The sequence below is a fragment of the Terrapene carolina genome, unplaced genomic scaffold, assembly GCF_002925995.2.
Source record: "Terrapene carolina triunguis isolate 2854851 unplaced genomic scaffold, T_m_triunguis-2.0 Scaffold131, whole genome shotgun sequence".
NCBI classification, from domain to species: Eukaryota; Metazoa; Chordata; order Testudines; family Emydidae; genus Terrapene; species Terrapene triunguis.
The window spans coordinates 37,759,404-37,777,760 of NW_020664482.1; the positions used below are offsets into that span (position 1 = coordinate 37,759,404).

An 18,357-nucleotide genomic window follows, 5' to 3' on the forward strand; every position below is an offset into this window, starting at 1 on the left:
GGGATTCTTGAGATGGTGGCAGCGGGACCAAAGCTAAGCTGGTAGTTAAGCTTAGAGGTTTTCATGCAGGCCCCTACATTTGTACCCTAAAGTTCAAAGTGGGGGATACAGCCTTGACAGAGCCTCTTCTCTCTAATGAAATAACCAGACAGAATCTGTCCATAGACAGTGATAAAAGAGATGCACATTGACCCATACACAGCACCCTAGCAGAAAATGAAGAATGTCCAACACCTAGCTGGCTAGTGTGTTTGTCACCATCGATGGCTAAAGGGGCATGACGCTTCTTCTCCAAGTAACATACTTCTGCCTTGCATCGTGGTGGCTCATTGTGTTGGCTGTATGACCATTTACCCACCACTGATGCCAGCTACATGTGTTTTCTAGGAAGGCAAGATAAACTCTAAATTAATAATATGGGTGGGAATTTCAAAAGCGCTTAGTGTTGGCCTCACTCTGTTTCCATGGAAATCCAAAGTAAAGCTGCCCTTACCTTCAGTAGGAACAGAGTTAGGCCAGAACCGAGTGCTTTGAAAATCCCATTGACATAAATATTCATAACATCTTATTTAACCTACTTTGTTATCGTTGGTGACATAACCTCCTTTCTTTAATCTCCGTAGATTATTTTTGCGCTTGTAATAGGAACGCAAATGTGGATCATGTAGACTTCTATATTTTGTTGTCATTAAGCGACAGTAAGGATCACCAAGATCAAAGCCACTAGGAGGTTGATAAAGCTGTAAAATATATATATTCAAAAGTATTAACAGAATATTACCTATCTGAAAAAGAGATAAAGAAGTTTCACAGTTCCTAAACACACTGACCAACAATTTCAAACAGGGGGCTGGATTAATTCCTGCTTTCAGCAGTTGCACTAGGTATGATTTTTTTACCCAAACAAAAGAGTGCTGTATTTGTGGTACTCTTAACGTGAGAATAACTTGTCTTAATTTTAAATTTGTTGGCTTTTGGATGACTGCTCTACTGGCTGCAGTACTGAGAACTAATTATTTTGGATATTTATAGAGAATTTCAGTTGCTCTATTAACATTTAAAAATGTAAGTCTATAGACACAATTTTGCCCCTGTAGTGAATTGTGCCCAAGTTCTGTATTTGCAATCTGTTCATGTCTTTCTCTGGAAATTCTTCATGTCTTTCTCTGCAGTTGCAAAATTGTGGATGCTGTTCATGGTAGATGCAGGACTGGACCTGAAAAAATGGAAACCTGGTTTGAAAATCCCTAAGATTTTATTCAGCTATTTTGAGTTAATATAAAATTCTGTAGCCATTCAGAAAAACTACAGGCAAAATTCTTTAGATGTTCTTTTTCTTCAGTTTTCAATATATTGTTCCAAAACAATACACCTCTACCTCGATATAACGCTGTCCTTGGGAGCCAGAAAATCTTACCGTGTTATAGGTGAAACCACATTATATCGAACTTGCTTTGATCCACTGGAGTGTGCAGCCCCCCCCCCCACTCCGGAGCACTGCTTTACCGTGTTATATCCGAATTTGTGTTATACTGGGTCGTGTTATATCGGGGTAGAGGTGTATATGGTCGAGACTGATTGTACAAGGAGACTGGTCCCGGGAGACAGTGGGGGAAACACAGAGGAACATGGAGCTGATTGGCTGAGACAGGGTGAAGAACACTGACATCAGATGTGGTTCTGGAGGCGGGCGGGGAGCGGGGAGACTGGGACTGACTGAAGAAGGAGACTGGGACTGGAAACCAGTAGGAGAAAACATAAAAAGGGGAGAAGAAAGGAGATCTGACAAGGAGCTATAACAATTGTTACTGTAACAATTCTGACCAGGAGCTGAGATGTGGGTGGGGGGAGAACTGGGGCTGGCTGGCATAGGTAACTATTATTCTGGCATTCTTAACTTTCGAGTGCTTGATTTTTTCAACCTTAATAATGTTCTTTCAAGATCGTTTTTGTGTATGTGTAATAGGATATAAGATGTTAAGACATATAAAAGAGTAAAGAGACCAGTTTCCAGAAAGGGATTTACCTTATCATATAAATTAATTACAGTAAATTCCATGCCAAAAAAAATATTGCAATGCAGTAGTAAACTAGAGAATATTACCACATGTAAGAACCTAGGAATTTCCCTTCCAGGTCAGACCATGGGTCCATTTAGTCGAGTATTCAGTCTCCCAAGGGGCTAGTGCCAGCTGCTTCAGAGGAAGGTACAAGAAACCATGCAGTGGGCAGTTATTAAATCTTCTGTGATGGGGTACAACAGGCATTTACTGCCTTACTGACACTCTGTTGGTTGCAATACCCAGCTCCACAAAGTGGTCCTTTAAGAAGAGAAGGACAGTGAGTTTGGACCTCCAGTGGTTTCCTAGAAAGGCCTCCTTGGGTCAGCAGCTGATGAAACTAGTGAAACTTGGTTCTCCAGCAACTAGAAGGGGTGGGAGCCAGAAGAGGCCAATCAGGACCCAGCAGACCAGCTAAAAAGGTCTAGCTGCTTTGTAATGCTACACTGAACACCTAGAAGCAACTAGATTTAGAAGCCGCTACTAGAGCTGAATTTAGTAATGCCGTATCTAGATCTTATGCTTTTGACAATTCTGCTAAATCTAGCAACAGTAGCAGCTTTGAAATCTAGCATTACTTCTAAGACTAGCAACAACTGTTACCAGGTTTACTAGTCATGCCAAATTTAGCCTGCCTAACTGGGAGCTGGAAACAGATTTAATAATAATGTCCTAATCATCATTCTTAAAGAAAATGATTCCATACTTAATGATTTTGGGGGGAGTAATATTTTATGGGTGGAGAACAGCTTGGAATTTCATTCAGATACATTTATTTAAAACACACAAATGACTGGAACTAATATATCAGCTAAAAATGGCATGAAAAAGAACTAAGCCTTACTAGAAATTTTCTCTGAATCTTGGGGCTTGTCTACATGGCACATGAGCACTATAGTTGCCATATTTGGCAACTGTTGTCACGTGTGATAGTAATGCCAAATGTTTACATACTACTGTAGTTTTCTTAATGTTAATTTTTTAGTTCAGGGATTCTCAAACTGTGGGTCAGGACCCCAAAGTGGGTCTTCACCACATTTTAATGGGTTCACCAAAGCTGGACCCAGCTTTGCCCCAGCAAGTCTGAAGCCCAAGCCCCACTGCCCAGGGATAAGGTTACATCCCCTCCACCCAGGGCAGAAGCCCTTGGGCTTCGCTTTGCCCCTCTCCCACCCATGCCCGCAGGGCCAGCGCTTCCATTTAGGCGACCTAGGCGGTCGCCTAGGGCGCCAGGATTTGGGGGGGCGGCATTTTGCTGCCCTCGGTGGCAATTCGGCGGCGGGGGGGGAGGTCCTTCTGCGCTCCGGGTCTTCGGCGGTAATTCTGCGGCGGGTCCTTCACTTGCTCCGGGACCCGCCGCCGAAGTGCCCCGAAGACCGGGAGCGCGGAAGGACCCCCCTGCCACAGAATTGCCGACGACGACCGGGAGCGCGGAAGGACCCCCGCCTAGAGCGCCAAAAACCCTGGCGCCGCTCCTGCCTGCCCGTGGTGGCGGGACTTGGGCAGTGGGGCTCGGGCAGGCTCGGTCTTCGGTCCCCTCTCCTGGGGTCGTGTAGTAATTTTTTTTTGTCAGAAGGGGGTCACGGTGCAATGAAGTTTGAGAACCGTTTTAGTTCATAATTAGGGCCCTACCAAATTCACGGCCATGAAAAACGTTTCACGGACTGTGAAATCTGGTCTCCCGCTGTGAAATCTGCTCTTTTGTGTGCTTTTACCCTATACTATACAGATTTCACAGGGGAGACCAGCATTTCTCAAACTGGGGTCCTGACCCAAAAGGGAGTTGCAGGGGGTCGCAAGGTTATTTTAGAGGGGTCGCAGTATTGTCACACTGCCTTCAGAGCTGGGTGGCTGGAGAGTGGCAGCTGTTGGCCAGGCACCAAGCTCTGAAGGCAGTGCCCCACCAGCAGCCGTGCAGAAGTAAGGGTGGCAATACCATATCATGCCACCCTTACTTCTCCGCTGCTGCCTTCAGAGCTGGGTGGTCAGAGAGTGGCGGCTGCTGACTGAGGGCCCAGCTCTGCAGGCAGCAGCACATAAGTAAGGATGGCAATACCATACCATGCCATCCTTACTTCTGTGCTGCTGCTGGTGGCTACTCTGCCTTCAGAGCTGGGCAGCTGGAGAGTGGCGGCTGCTGTCCAGGAGCCCAGCTCTGAAGGTAGAGCCGCTGCCAGCAACAGCACAGAATTAAGGGTAGCACCACCACAACCCCCCCTACAATAATCTTGCAAACCCCCCGCCCCCAGTTCCTTTTTGGATCAGAACCCCTACAATTATAACACCATGAAATTTCACATTTAAATGGCTGAAATAATGAAATTTACTATTTTTTAAATCCTATGACCGTGAAATTGACCAAAATGGACCATGTATTTGGTAGGGCCCTATTCATTATCCTTGACTATGGGGAAATATGCCAAATACAAGAGGAAGTACAGAGTTGAATGGGAAAAGATGAATGAAATGAAATTATGGTTGAAGCAAAGTCCAAGTAATGAGGATTCAGCTTACTTTACTGCATGGAGAACAGAGCTGTGACCACAGCTAGATGACATAAGAAAGCATGCTATCAAAAGTTCCAAGCATAAAAGTGCTATGATCCCCATTACATCAGGGCCATCACAGCCAAGACTGGAAGATTCAAAATTTACTGCTAAGAAGGAGTCAGTGAAAGAACTGAAATAGTAACTGCTGCCATATTGCATGTCATTTATGTATTAGGGCAGTTGATCACATGGTTGATTTTGTTGAGGACAAAAATGCCTGAAGAAATTATATCTGAGCACTGCACTCATCAAAAATGTGATTTGTCTTTGTTTTGCTGATGGACTGTATAAGGATATTGGAAATTCCAACTTTTCTCTTCTAGTAGATGAATATATTGATGTTGCAGTTTAAAAGAGAGAGTGTGAGTGTGTGTGTTACTATAGCAATTCCTTACAGAAGATCATTACTGGTTTCTTAAGTTTGGTTCCAGTCATCTCAACAACAGCAGATGATATCTTCTCTGCTCTTGATAGTAATTTGAGGAAAATTAACATAAACATTGAAAATTGTATTGGAATTGACACAGATGGTGCCAATATATGTGAATCCAGTCAGTCACTCTTCACCGAAAGTGCAGGAAAAGTGTCCAAATTTGGTATTGTTCAGTGTGTTTGTCACACAGTTCACCTCTGTGCTTGCAAAGCAATCAAAGAAATTCTGTCTTGTATTGACTTTTTCATGAGGGAAATATATTCTTGGTTTAAAGTGAGCACAACGCCTCATGAAGCATACCAATAAATATACACTCTTATCAATGATGGCGAAACTCCTGCAGTGTTTGTTCAGTCTTCTCAGACAAGATGACTGTCTGGTTCTGAAGCCATCGCCAGAATCCTCGATTCTTGGATTGAAATCAAAACACATTTCCAATTCACAAGTTCTCGTGAGCATTGCTGCATAGCTTGAATACTCAGTGACCTGGATAGTGATGAGAGTAATTGGCTGTATCTCCTGTTTCTGAGGTCAGTCTTATCTGAGTTTCTGCTCAATAATTTGCTTTTCCAGAAAACAGAAGTAGATAATTCTCTTTATTGAAAAAGTTTAAAGCATTTGCCTTTTCTCTGTTGAAATGCATCTTTCACCCAGTGCAGGTCAGACTGCATGTCAACCTAGTTTTGGTTCCATTTACCTCCCTCTTGACAAGGTTGACTTAATTTTGAATTTCACATTGAATTACAAGCAGCGAGCTTTGATCCTGCTTTCAAGACTACTTTGAAAGAAAGGTGTTCCAATTTTCAGCAAGTAGTTGTGGCAGAAGTTTTGAAGAGACTTCCTCCAGCACTCATTGTACTTCACAAAATCAAACACTTCTCTGTCTCATTGTTTGAACCAAATTAGTCAAGTGACTTTCTAAGAACTGCCATTAGAATTACATTTTGCCCAGTGTGAAATGTCAGAGCTGGAGAACCAGTGGTGCAATTTGATATTAATAGATTGGACTGCGACAACTGGACCAATCCCAACTGATGCTGCCACTTTCTGATGCAAAGTGAAAGACTCCAAAGATCCACTTGGCAGACATCCTTTCGATGAAATTTCACAGTATGCATTGAACATACTATCCCTGACAATAAGTAATGCTGTAATTGAGAGTCTTTTCTACAATGAATTTGGTAACATGCAAGATTCAAAATAAGATGATGGCAGATTAACTAAATGCCATTTTAATGATCAGAGTTTCCCTCAGTAACTGTGGAATATTTTGCAAATCATTCATCCAACATGAGAGATGATGTATGATTTTTAAGCAAAAAAAGTAATAGCAATGGCAGTGGCATAAGTAATTCTAATCTAGCAGAGGACAATTCTGATGATGCTGAGATGATATTCCATGTGCTCAAAGAGGAGGATGTAATCAGCTGTTAGTTTTACTTCTTTTCTAAATAGCACTAGATTTTGGTTTTGTAGTTTTTGTACCCACTTTCAAATAAACTAAGTACTTTTCTCACCTGACTGGTAAAAACTCCAGCTTTGATGTTGGCAACACTGCTTTTATCAAATGATAGTTCTGGGTGAAGCAAGAAGAGGAGAGGAAGGATCTTTCCTTTCCCTTAAACCAAGAAGGCAGCCTTGATAAGAGTCTATTTCTGACTGCACTTTACATTGTGAGAGACTTTTGATTTACTTTGTGGCATGTAAGGCCAAGGCTATCCTGAGTTACACATTAACTGGAGTACTGAAAATTAGCGAGCTCACTTCACAAGATGCCCACTGGCTCAGGCAAGCTGGTGACACTTTCCCATGGGAGGAAGTTTCCTCTTACCCCCATTACTTAGAGGCTGACTAGAGACTTAGAGGTAATATCTTTAAAGTACCTCAGTTATGACTGATAGCATGAAAATGGCTGAAAAGTTATCGCCTTGCAAGAAAGTTACAAGAGGTTTTTTTTTTTAATGATTTTTTTTTTTCTGCCATGAAAATAGAATGCAGTCTCAGTTAGAGTGCTCTGAGGTATTCTGACCTCACCTTGAGAACTTAGTGAAATGTCTCCAAGACAGTGAGTGAATTTACAAAGGACTCCTGAATCCTGAGCAAGTTATATATAGAAGAGAAGATGAAACTAAAGAGTAGAAAGACAATTTCTGTGTGAGGAAGATGACCAGGCCAATGACACACACTGTGTTGGTGTTGTTGACACGTGCAAAGTATGACAACCAAAACCAGCAGATAACTCAGTGAAGGCTTCAGCTAAAAGCACTGAAAGAGCTGGGTATTCCTAGGAGCCAAGAGACCTAAGAGAAACAAAGAAAATTGATAAAAAAACATGGAAACACAATGTGCACCAAAGCCAAGGACTATGTAGATGGCAAAGAACTGGAAACATTTAATGGCTTCAACCAGTGGGGCACTCCTCTGCTGAGTCAGTCAGTCATCTGACCAGAATAAATGGAATTGGACAAGAAACAGGATCATAACTGAAATCAATGGGAGTTGCAGGTCATTAGAACCTCTGACAATTATGCCACTAATTTAGCTTCTGAAATATGGATTTAGGTGCCTAAATTTAGGCCGTCAGGTTTGAATATTTTAGTGTTAGAGTTCAGATGTGTGGCAAACAGATCCACCTGGAGAAACCGATCTATCTTTAAATCAGACATATGAAGAAGTTAGTCAAGCAGTGGTTTACAGGGGAATTTAAAGGAGCATCTGAGTGCTCCATGCTGAAAACCTTTTTCAGTTCAGGTCTTTCTGCTAGAAGGCTTGCTAGAGCTTGCAACACTTGTTCAGGAACCTCATGCCACCTGAGCTCTCCCCTGTCAGGAAGCAGGATGACAGGGAGAAATCTCCTGGGTTGGGATGGAGTGAAGTGTCTTGGGTCTGAGTGATCATCTGTGAACAACCTCAGAGCCTGATGGGATCAGCCACTCTCATTTGCAGCAGGGTGAAGCTAGGATGTCTGTTGGGACCACTGAATCTTTGCTTCACCTTTGCTGCATGAGATAGAGGTGAGGAAAGGCATGCAAAGTATGGACAGTGAAGGTGTCCCTTGTCAAAGCAGCCTTCTCAGTATCACAAGCAGCAAACTGGTAGCTTCTTGATTATGTAAATGACACAGAGGTCTACTTCCAGCATCTCCCTACGAGGGGAAGATTAACCACTTTCAGATCCAGGTATCATTCATGGCAGGGTCTGTTAGCAACTGCCTTGGTCAGTCTGTGACTGTTCTCTTTCCCTGCTGGATAAGTGGTGACCGGAAATATCTTATGAGGCAAAACCCATTCTCACATCTGCAGGACCTGGTGCCTCCCTGCTTCTTCCTGATTTTCCATTGGAAACAAGACCACCTTTTGGGACGCCAAGTCTCTCAAAGTGCTTAGTAGGCATGGACAGGCCTGCTGTCATGTCTAGAACATTTGTGTGTAGTTGCTGTTCCTGGTCTGAAGTCCCTCTGTGTGGTCTCCACATCCCAGAGTGGATGTATTCATGGTGATTACAACATGTGCTATTAGAACTGAGAAGTCAGGTCTTAGCTGAAGATTGTTCTTGACTGCCACCAGGGCAGAGAGGCCCCAAAGCCATCTGCCACCTACATGAAATGTGAGAGTCCCTGTGTAGCTCAGGTCCACTGAGGTTGGTTCCTGTGCAGATGTGCAATTCAGTATTGTGAATACTGTTGAGATCAAAAGATCTAACATATGTAGCAAGCTGACAAATCCCCTCCACCAGACTTATGATATCCTGAATCAAATCCTGGGGTGGGAAAACTTTGAGCTGAACAATTTCTACCAGGGCTTCTACTTATTTCAAATGCCTGCTGGGGAACAAGCTGGCACTTTGGGTAGCTTATCATGAACCCTACAGCTTTCAGCACCCCGGTGGTTGATTCATGGATGGCAGTTCCAGAAAGGAGAATACATGCACTCCCAACCTGTGCAGGTAGACAACAACATCTGAGCTTTCCATGAACACACATGACACTGACACTGGCCTAGAAGACAGTACATGGAATTGGAAGTGCTGTTCCCCTATTACAGATTTGAGGTATATCCTGTAATTGAGATGTATCCCTATATGCATGAGGTGGGATTTTCAAAGGATCCTAAGGGAATTAAGTACCCAAATTCCTTAGGCTCAATGGAAAATTCCAGCCAAAGCACTGTCCATAATGCATAGCCAGTTGCCTTTCTCTGCAAGGGGCATGATCATAGAGCATTATTATTTGATCAGTGCCTCTAAATGGCTAGATAATGATAAAAGCCCTGCTGTCTTTTGGGTACCAGATAGTACTAGTACTTGGAATTCCTTCCTTTTCCCAGTGGCATGGATTTGATGGCTTTCTTTGATTACTTGCAGTATTTTTTTCCTTATGCGTAAGTACACAAGAGCAGTAACTCTGCTTAGAAATGCCAGGACATTGTCTGTTAGAGCACTCAAGGACAATAAGGCCTTTGCAGAGAAACTAAATTAATTCTTTGCATCAGTCTTCACGGCTGAGGATGTGAGGGAGATTCCCAAACCTGACCTATTCTTTTTAGGTGACAGATCTGAGGAACTGTCCCAGATTGAGGTATCATTAAAGGAGGTTTTGCAACAAATTGATAAACTAAATAGTAATAAGTCATGAGGACCAAGAGTTCACCCAAGAGTTCTGAAGGAACTCAAATGTGAAATTGCAGAACTACTAACTGTAGTCTGTAACCTATCATTTAAATCAGCTTCTGTACCAGATGACTGGAGGATAGCTAATGTGACGCCAATTTTTAAAAAGGGCTCCAGAGGTGATCCCGGCAATTACAGGCCTGTAAGCCTGACTTCAGTACCGGGTCAACTGGTTGAAACTATAATAAAGAACAATATTGTCAGACATATAGATGAACATAATGTAGAGTCAACATGGTTTTTGTAAAGGGAAATCATGCCTCACCAATCTACCTGAATTCTTTGAGGGGACCAACAAGCATGTGGACAAGGGGGACCCAGTGGATATAGTGTACTTAGATTTTCAGAAAGCCTTTGACAAGTCCCTCACGAAAGGCTTTTAAGCAAAGTAAACTGTCATGGGATAAGAGTGTTAAAAGATGGGAAACAAAGGGTTGGAATAAATGGTCAGTTTTCAGAATGGGGAGAGGTAAAGAGTGGTGTGCCCCAGGGGTCTGTACTGGGTACAGTCCTATTCAACTTATTCATAAATGATCTGGAAAAAGGGGTAAACAGTGAAGTGGCAAAATTTGCAGATGATACAAAATTACTAAAGATAGTTAAAACCCAGGCAGACTGTGAAGAGCTACAAAAGGATGTCTCAAAACTGGGTGACTGGGCAACAAAATGGCAGATGAAATTTAATGTTGATAAATGCAAAGTAATGCACATGGGAAAGCATAATCCCAACTATACATATAAAATTGTAACCCTTCTGCCCATCTAAGTTGGCAGCAACAAGGGCCGGGTTCTGTATCTAGGGGTTCCGTTTCAATAACACAATGCAAAACCGGCTCGAGCCCCCACCCAGTGACCTGGGACAATTACATACTACCCCCCTGGGTACCTCTAAGAGGCAATACTTCCCCTCTCGCAAGCACGGAGTCTGAGTGTAGCAGAAAATGTTTAATAACATGAGGTAAACGACATCAGCATAAAATTGGAAAAACACCACAAACAGGATTCATAACACAAACCATGAGCAAAACCCACCCCAGCAAATTGGGCTGTGTCCTTTCCCTTTGGTTCTTGAATCCAGCAACCCAAAAATCACCCAGAGTCCCCAAAGTCCAACATCCCCAAAGTCTCTTGGGTCCAGCAACCACCCAAAGTCCCAAAAGTCCAACAACCCCCAAAGTCTCTGTCCCTGATCCGTGCAGCCCCAGAGTAAAAGGGGGGAGCACGCAGGGTGTTAAGGGGCACCTTACGTGATCCGAGGCTGGCCAGCCGTCTGTCTCTCCGTGGGGGTTCCGCCACAGCCTTTACCACGAGCCAGTCCACTTTCCTGCCATCCCACGAACTGCTCCGCTCTACAAGCCACTCCGCTCCGCTCACCGAACTGTGAGCCGTTCCAGCCGTCCCCGCAAACAGCTCCGCTCGCCGTTCCTTGGGACACTCCAACCGGCCCCGCAAGTCTCCACGCCGCTCGCTGCTCCTCCAGTCGTCCCCACAAATTGCTCCGTCAGCTGCTGAGCAATATAGCTTCAGGCTCCCCCACTAGTTAACACAGCACTCAGTGATCTCAGCTCTTAATAACATCAGCTCTTTTGTGATTTCAGCTCTTAGCGATTTCAGCTCATAGTATAGTAGGGGAGCCCCAGTGCTGGTGCACCATTGGCCCAAAGTGAATTCAGCTCAGCAGCCTGTAACTAGACTCCTAAGGGAATCAAAGTTAGCTCTGACATTCAACAGTGGAGAGAGGAGGCAGTGCAATTGGTGTTTCGGACCCTCAGAGGGGGCCCATACCATCAGGTACAAATACCTGTCCCCATCCTCTCTCAATTCACTGGGTTTTGTAACCCATGCCCCTTGACAAGCAAATGCTACTTAGGTAATGGTGACGGATTCACTCAGTCCTTCTGTCATACAACAGTTCCACTGGCCTTGATTCACAGAATCAGGGTAACAAAACTTTATTCTTCCTGCCCCAATAACAGAGAAACTGGGGATCCCACACCAGCCAAAGTAACCACTTTTGGTTGCTGTGGGCTCATGCTAGGCGTGTGGGTGTGCCTATGCAAACGAGATCCGCCCCTGGAGTTCTTTTCCACGCTCGCCATAATTCACCACCAGATGTCAGGGTAGAGCTCATCCTGACTCTGCTTACAAAATGATGGAGTCTAAATTAGCTGTTACCACTCAAGAAAGAGATCTTGGAGTCCTTGTGAATAGTTCTCTGAAAACATCCACTCAATGTGCAGCGGCAGTCAAAAAAGCGAACAGAATGCAAGAAAGGGATAGATAACAGGACAGAAAATATCACGTTGCCTCTAGATAAATCCATGGTACGCCCACATCTTGAATACTGTGTGCAGATGTGGTCGCCCCATCTCAAAAAAGATATATTGGAATTGGAAAAGGTTCAGAAAAGGGCAACAAAAATGATTAGGGATATGGAATGGCTTCCATATGAGGAGAGATTAATAAGACTGGGACTTTTCAGCTTGGAAAAGGGACGGCTAAGGGGAGATATGATTGAGGTCTATAAACCATGACTGGTGTAGAGAAAGTAGATAAGAAAGTGGTGTTTACTACTTCTCATAACACAAGAACTAGGAGTCACCAAATGAAATTAATAGGCAGCAGGTTTAAAACAAATAAAAGGAAGTATTTCTTCACACAACACACAGTCAACCTGTGGATCTCCTTGCCAGAGGATGTTGTGAAGGCCAAGACCATAACAGGGTTCAAAAAAGAACTAGATAAGTTCATGGAGGATAGGTCCATCAATGGCTATTAGCCAGGATGGGCAGGGATGGTGTCCCTAGCCTCTGTTTGCCAGAAGCTTGGAATGGGTGACAGGGGATGGATCACTTGATGATTACTGTTCTGTTTATTCCCTCTGGGGCACCTTGCATTGGCCATTGTCGGAAGACAGGATACTAGGCTAGATGGACCCTTGGTCTGACCTACTAGGGCCATTCTTATGTTCTTATGTTATTCTCCAACATACTCTGCATATTTAGTGGCAGGAGTGAGGAGTATAGAAAATGAGATGTGTTTTTCCCCTCTCTATATTCAATTTTTTACCTTTTCACCCAGATTTGTTCTATAGAACAATGTATTGGAGCCTGGTAGCAAGGGGAGCTTGGCACCAAGTGGCATATCCAAGAGCTGAGTAGGTCCTATGCCTAGTAACTGTCGTCTGTGACTGATCTAGAAAGAGAACACAGTCATGGGATTTCAGGCTGACATTTTAATAATCCATTTGCATTGCAATTATCATAAACAACCCTTTAAGTTTAGTAACTCAAACATTAGTTTCTAGCAGAGAACAAATGGCACAGCTTTCTAAGGGTGAGAGATTTAAAGGCTGGTCTCTATTTCTGAGCACAGAATTTGCAGGTGTAGTTGAGGTCACTAAGGCGTCTGTGTGCTGACTACCCTCACATCAGTAACTGAAATGTCTAAAGGCCTGATACAAAGCCCGCTGAGATCAGTGGGAAGAAATACATTGCAACTGTGGGTGAAAGCCAGAGGCTGGGATAAAGTGAGACTGAGTATCTAGCCCTAAATCTTTATTTAAAATCTAATCTGTAACTATCCAGGTGACACCAACAAAAAACTCAGAGCAACCCAAGAAGCAAAGACACATTTGTAAAGATTTTTATCATTACATTCAGGAAACTGTGGGCTGGGGTGGGAGGGAGGGAAGTGCCCTCCCTGCATGCATCACTGTCCAACTTCTTTAATCAGTATGTCCAGAGTATGTGTCACCTTTTCCTTCCCATTGGACTCAAGTTTACCACCTCCTACTCCCTCAGCCCTACCCCTGGAAGCCGAAATCCTCACCCCTTCTCCTCTCTCCCCCACCGCCCCGCAAGCTCAGCCATCATCTAGTAACTGGCAGAGAGACCATACTCCATGGCAGCCTCCTGCACTGCTCACCTGCTCAACTTCGATCCACTATGCCCTCTGTCTTCCCCAGTCTGGAGTCCCACCCCTCTACTCCAGCTTCTCCACCATCCTCACAACCCCTGCTCCAATCTCCCCCAGCCTCACCTCCGGCCAACCCCACAGAAAAGCCTCATGCCTCCAGTCCAGTTTCCCCACCCAGCCTCACCCTCTCCATGTGCCCGGCACTCACCTCTCCCAGCTTCTCCTCTGGCCTCAACACCTCGTCCGCAGTCTGGGAACCAGCAGAGAGATAGTGCTCCATGGCCGCCTTCAGCATCCTCCAGTTGAGACTCGCCATCTCTGACCTCCAACTGCCGCCTCCACGTTCTGGCCCCAACTGGGGCCAGAGAGCGGCGGTTCTAGAACTGCTGAGCACTCCTGCCCCATGAGTGTTCTATCACAATGACCTGGCTTCCCTCAAGCCAGGTGGTTTATGTGGCTTTCATCATTTGAGGACAGATTCATGGAGCAGACTTGCTCCCTGTTCCTGAGTGATGTGCTGTGTCACCAGAGCCCTCAAACGGTGGGTTGTCCTGTTCACATTACTCTACCCTGAGGGAAAGCAGGCTGTGGCACAGAACTCCTGCATGACCTGCAGCTTTCTGCTCCTGTCAGCGGCGAAGGTGATTCAGGCAGTGGCTCTACTCTCTATGGGCAATGAGGAAGTCTTCAAAACTGCTGAAGGCAACTGCTTTATCTTCCCCCATAACAGTGATATCATTAGGGTGGCACCGGGTTGGCATTCAAACAGCAGATTATTTTGTGAGGTGGAACCTTAAAACCAAAGTTTTCACCGGCACCGAGGTTTGCCTTGTCCTGCGTGGCCAAACGTGCCCCACACACATACATTGCTCCACCACTTTCTAACCCAGAAGTGGCTGCCTTTCGGTGGAGCTGTATGCACAGAGTCTGTGAAAGGCCATGGAATCATTCGGGAATTAAGGTGCTATATAAATGGTAGCCATAAGAGTAGAAAGGAAGCGACTCGCGTAGCACATTTAACAATCAGCAACATTTTCGTCTCAGAGCAGCTCTGCTGTACAGAGTGCTATCCCTTTAAGGAGCAGCCGAAGGCTGAGTGAGCTGCTATGTCATGTGTAGGTGCCGTCACCGTGCTGGTGCCTGGGAACCAGGAAGCAACTACACCATCTAGTCTCACAACCGTTGCAAGTGGGGAAATAACATGAGAGGCTGATTCGATTTGGAAGCAGTTTGCTGGGGTGTTGGCAACAAAGGTGAGGCCTGAGGATACGGGGCTTTAATCGTTGATGGTGCTCCTTTAAGTTACTAAGCACCGTGTGTAAAATGTGCACACATTTTCAACTTTGCAAATGCCGCTAACCCCAAGAGAGGGAGTCAGGAGGGGAGGATGTTTCCTTCTCTCCTCTGTGCCTACTTCCAGTCTCTCCTCTCCCAGTATTTTCTCTCTGGGTCTCTGGTTCCCCTTGCTCTAATCTCCTCAGTGCTGCCTCCCTATAGACCCGTCAGCGTTTGGAAGATATTAAATAGAGAAACCTGGAGAGACACATAGGAGTGCAGCATTGAACACTGACACTCATTGGAGATACTCCATAGGGGACTGGGTGAAAAATATTGTGTGGGGGAGGGGTGTCTTTCTCCATCCTAAATAGAGATACTTTGCATGTAAGTCTAGCAGCTCAAGCTTCAGGGCTTCACTTGCAGCTCTCCCTGCCCCTTGAGATGCTGCTCCGTCTCCAGAAGGGGTGTCACAACTCCGTATGTTTGTTAGGGCAATTCAGACAGGGCAGGCTGAACTGGTGTCTTCTTTCCATTGCTTTTTGTGTGTGTGTAACTTTTGATATTTTTATTATTTCTGTAAATATTTAGTCCTTCTAAGTTATTAGCCTGAATAATATGTGGTAATGAGTTCCCCAGACTAATTATGCCTTGTATTTTTTTAATTCCTTTGATTGGTTTTAAACTTGCTGCCTTTTAATTGCACTGAGTACTGTAATATATCTAGATGCAGCACAGTGGGTAAAGCAGAAGGTGGTAGCCAGAGCAATGCTTCTCCCAGCTTTTGTCTATTTCACATCATTGTTGTGTAGTTTGTGTTTCTATAAAATTCCCCACTATCTGGAATGTTAATAATGGAGTCACTGTGTGGTGTTGGTTCCAGTGTTTCAGCCCCTGCCTTCTGGGATGGCTCTCTCCTGCTCACTGAGACTGATACGCCTGCGCGCTTGCTGGCCGGTGAGTCTGAAACAGGCGTCTTTGAGCACTGCACCAGATGAGGACTGCAGACAGGTGGCAGGGAGGAATGAAGCAACGAGGAAAAGGTGGATGAAGGAGAAAAAGCCTAGACAGGGCTGCAGCTTGCCAGGCCTGGAGTCCTCCTGGGAAGAGAGGTATAGAACTTTTGCAGCATATGCTGTGCGAGCCCAAGGAATCTGCACCTTTTTTGACTGCAGATCAGGTGTTCATAACTATAATGGAACCAAATTATATCAATAAGAACTAACCACTCACTCTCTGGAGTGTTTCAAGTGTGGTTCAAGGGTTCAAGTGTGCACAGATCAGTGTCTAGGGTTCATCTACACAACCAAAGCAGCTAAGTTTAACAAAGACCTTGCCCATGCAAAAAAGAAAGGTATAACTTCAACTACCCTGGCAAGTCCCCAGCACAACCATTTTGCATTTAACACACCACACAGTTACTCCCAGTGATGCAGATGTTCCCACCTTCAGAGATATAGCACACTGCTGCTATATTTCAACATGTGACTCTGCACTGCTGAAGTGCTAGTGTAGACAGCGAACTCTGGTGCAGCAACTGCACCAAGTGCAATTGGCCCTCCCAGTGTAATCCAGTGATGCTTCTGCCTACTCTGTTGACAGCTTGAAGCACTGGCTTCATCACCTGATAAGATGGCTGCATGCCAACCCTAGAGCAGCTCAGACAGCAAGTACTTGCCTCATGTTAGCTGTGCTCAGCTCTCCCTTCTCCTAACCCTCTTGGGGCAGGATAAAGAAACATTGAGATGGTTTCCCTAGAGCACAATCTGACAAATAATAACAGAACAAGAGAGAAATTAAGAGGCACAGGTAAGGGGGAACAACATCATAGGTACATAAGACTTGCCATATTGGATAAGCCAGAAGTCCATCTAGTTTGCCATCCTGTCTCTCTAAAAGTGGTCAATACCAGATGTTTCAGACAAAGGTGTAAGAAGCCCAATAAGGGAAAATTATGATATACCTGTCTGTAGAGTAAGGTCATGCTAAATCCAGAGAGCAAGTGGTTGGTGTATATCGTGAAATACATTGGTTTATATACTTTTTTCATTCATAGCCTTATTTTTAATGTAATCCTTTTGGGGGGAGGTCCTCTTAATTGCTCTGCCTCAATAATACTATGTTGCAGCGAGTTTCACAGGTTAATTATGAGCTGTCCGGTAACGTGTAGAATTCTGTTGCCTGAGTAGTTAATCAATGTGTATGAGCAGTTCAGATTTTCCCTTCCAATATGTATAGCAGTGCAACTGACTACACTGTTAAGATGTTTGCCGAAGAGAGGTAACAATAGATGGAAAGATGAGCTGGTGGAAGATACAGGATGGATATCTCAAATGACAAAATCTGATTAATAAGGGTAATATTGGGGGATGGGACAGAAGTGAGACCATTGTCAGAGGGGACAGAGCAATTAGGGCAGTGAGACGAGGTCTGTGAGGTAGGCTGGAGGAAGCCCATGGAGGGTTTTCAAAATAAGGACTGTTAAGAAGACAACATGATCTCTTTACTCCTTCTCTCTCCCCGACTGTGTAGTAGTAGGATTTTATGTTTGTATTTTGTATAATTATAAAGAATAATAATGTAGCATGTATTAAATGTGTTGATGTATGATTTGACCATATCCGGCCTGCCAGCCACCCTTTCTGAAAGCAGAAAGGAATGGCCTAGTGTGCCATTGGTAGAGATGCATCAGCCAGAATTTTGTGTCTGAAGCTGATTTCAAGGCAGTAACAGACCTTTTAGGGTCACCACTTTGTTGTAGGTTTAGCATTCTAAAATAAGTAAAAGAGCGGGGGGTTCGACTAGATGACCCCCTGAGGTCTCTTCCAACCCTAATCTTCTATGATTCTATGAATGCAATGATTGTTTTTTCTTGCATTGCAATTGGATGTTCCTGTTCAAATGCTCTGTGTAAATCAATCCTGTTTTGTGTGTGAATGAGGAATGTGTGTGTTAGAAGATAAGTGTGAAGGCCATTACTGGACCAGATGTTCTAGGGGGGAATTGAGGATGGACGTAAAGGCGCCAAGAGATTGCAACACGCCCCTATTGAAATGTCAGAGGGGGGCAGATTGACAACTCTAAAAATGAGATAGGCACCTATCAATGGGGACAAAATAGCTGTGATCAAAACCAGCATGGGGTAACTCCCTGAGAGACTAATGAACGAACAAAATAAAAAATGTGAAAAACAATTTAAGAAAACAAGCACTCGTCAAACAACAATTGATTACGGCATGACGGTGCAAAACTCATTGGTCTCAATGAAGAAAAATCACTATATAAACAGGGTGCTTTGCCATGAAACTTTGGGTTCGTCCTGCCAAGACTTCCCCGGACCATCGTATTGTGACCGATAGAACCCGGCTCCTACCTACCCGTGATCAACCTAGCTGGCCACTAGATTGATCCGGACTCTGGACGGTAGCTGTAACATTGACTGGCGGCGGGGGGG

General features: G+C 44.5%; 1 protein-coding gene across 1 annotated transcript in view; it reads left to right on the forward strand.

Moving 5' to 3' along the window:
* The first annotated feature begins 14,825 nt into the window (after nt 1-14,825).
* Nucleotides 14,826-18,357, forward strand: part of TRMT2B (tRNA methyltransferase 2 homolog B) — a 13,629-nt gene continuing 10,097 nt past the window's right edge. Inside the window, exons 1-2 of the mRNA XM_026653090.2 lie at nt 14,826-14,881; nt 15,787-16,040. Coding sequence (XP_026508875.1) covers nt 15,810-16,040 — 231 coding nt within the window. The 5' untranslated portion in view covers nt 14,826-14,881; nt 15,787-15,809. The remainder of the gene's footprint in view (nt 14,882-15,786; nt 16,041-18,357) is intronic.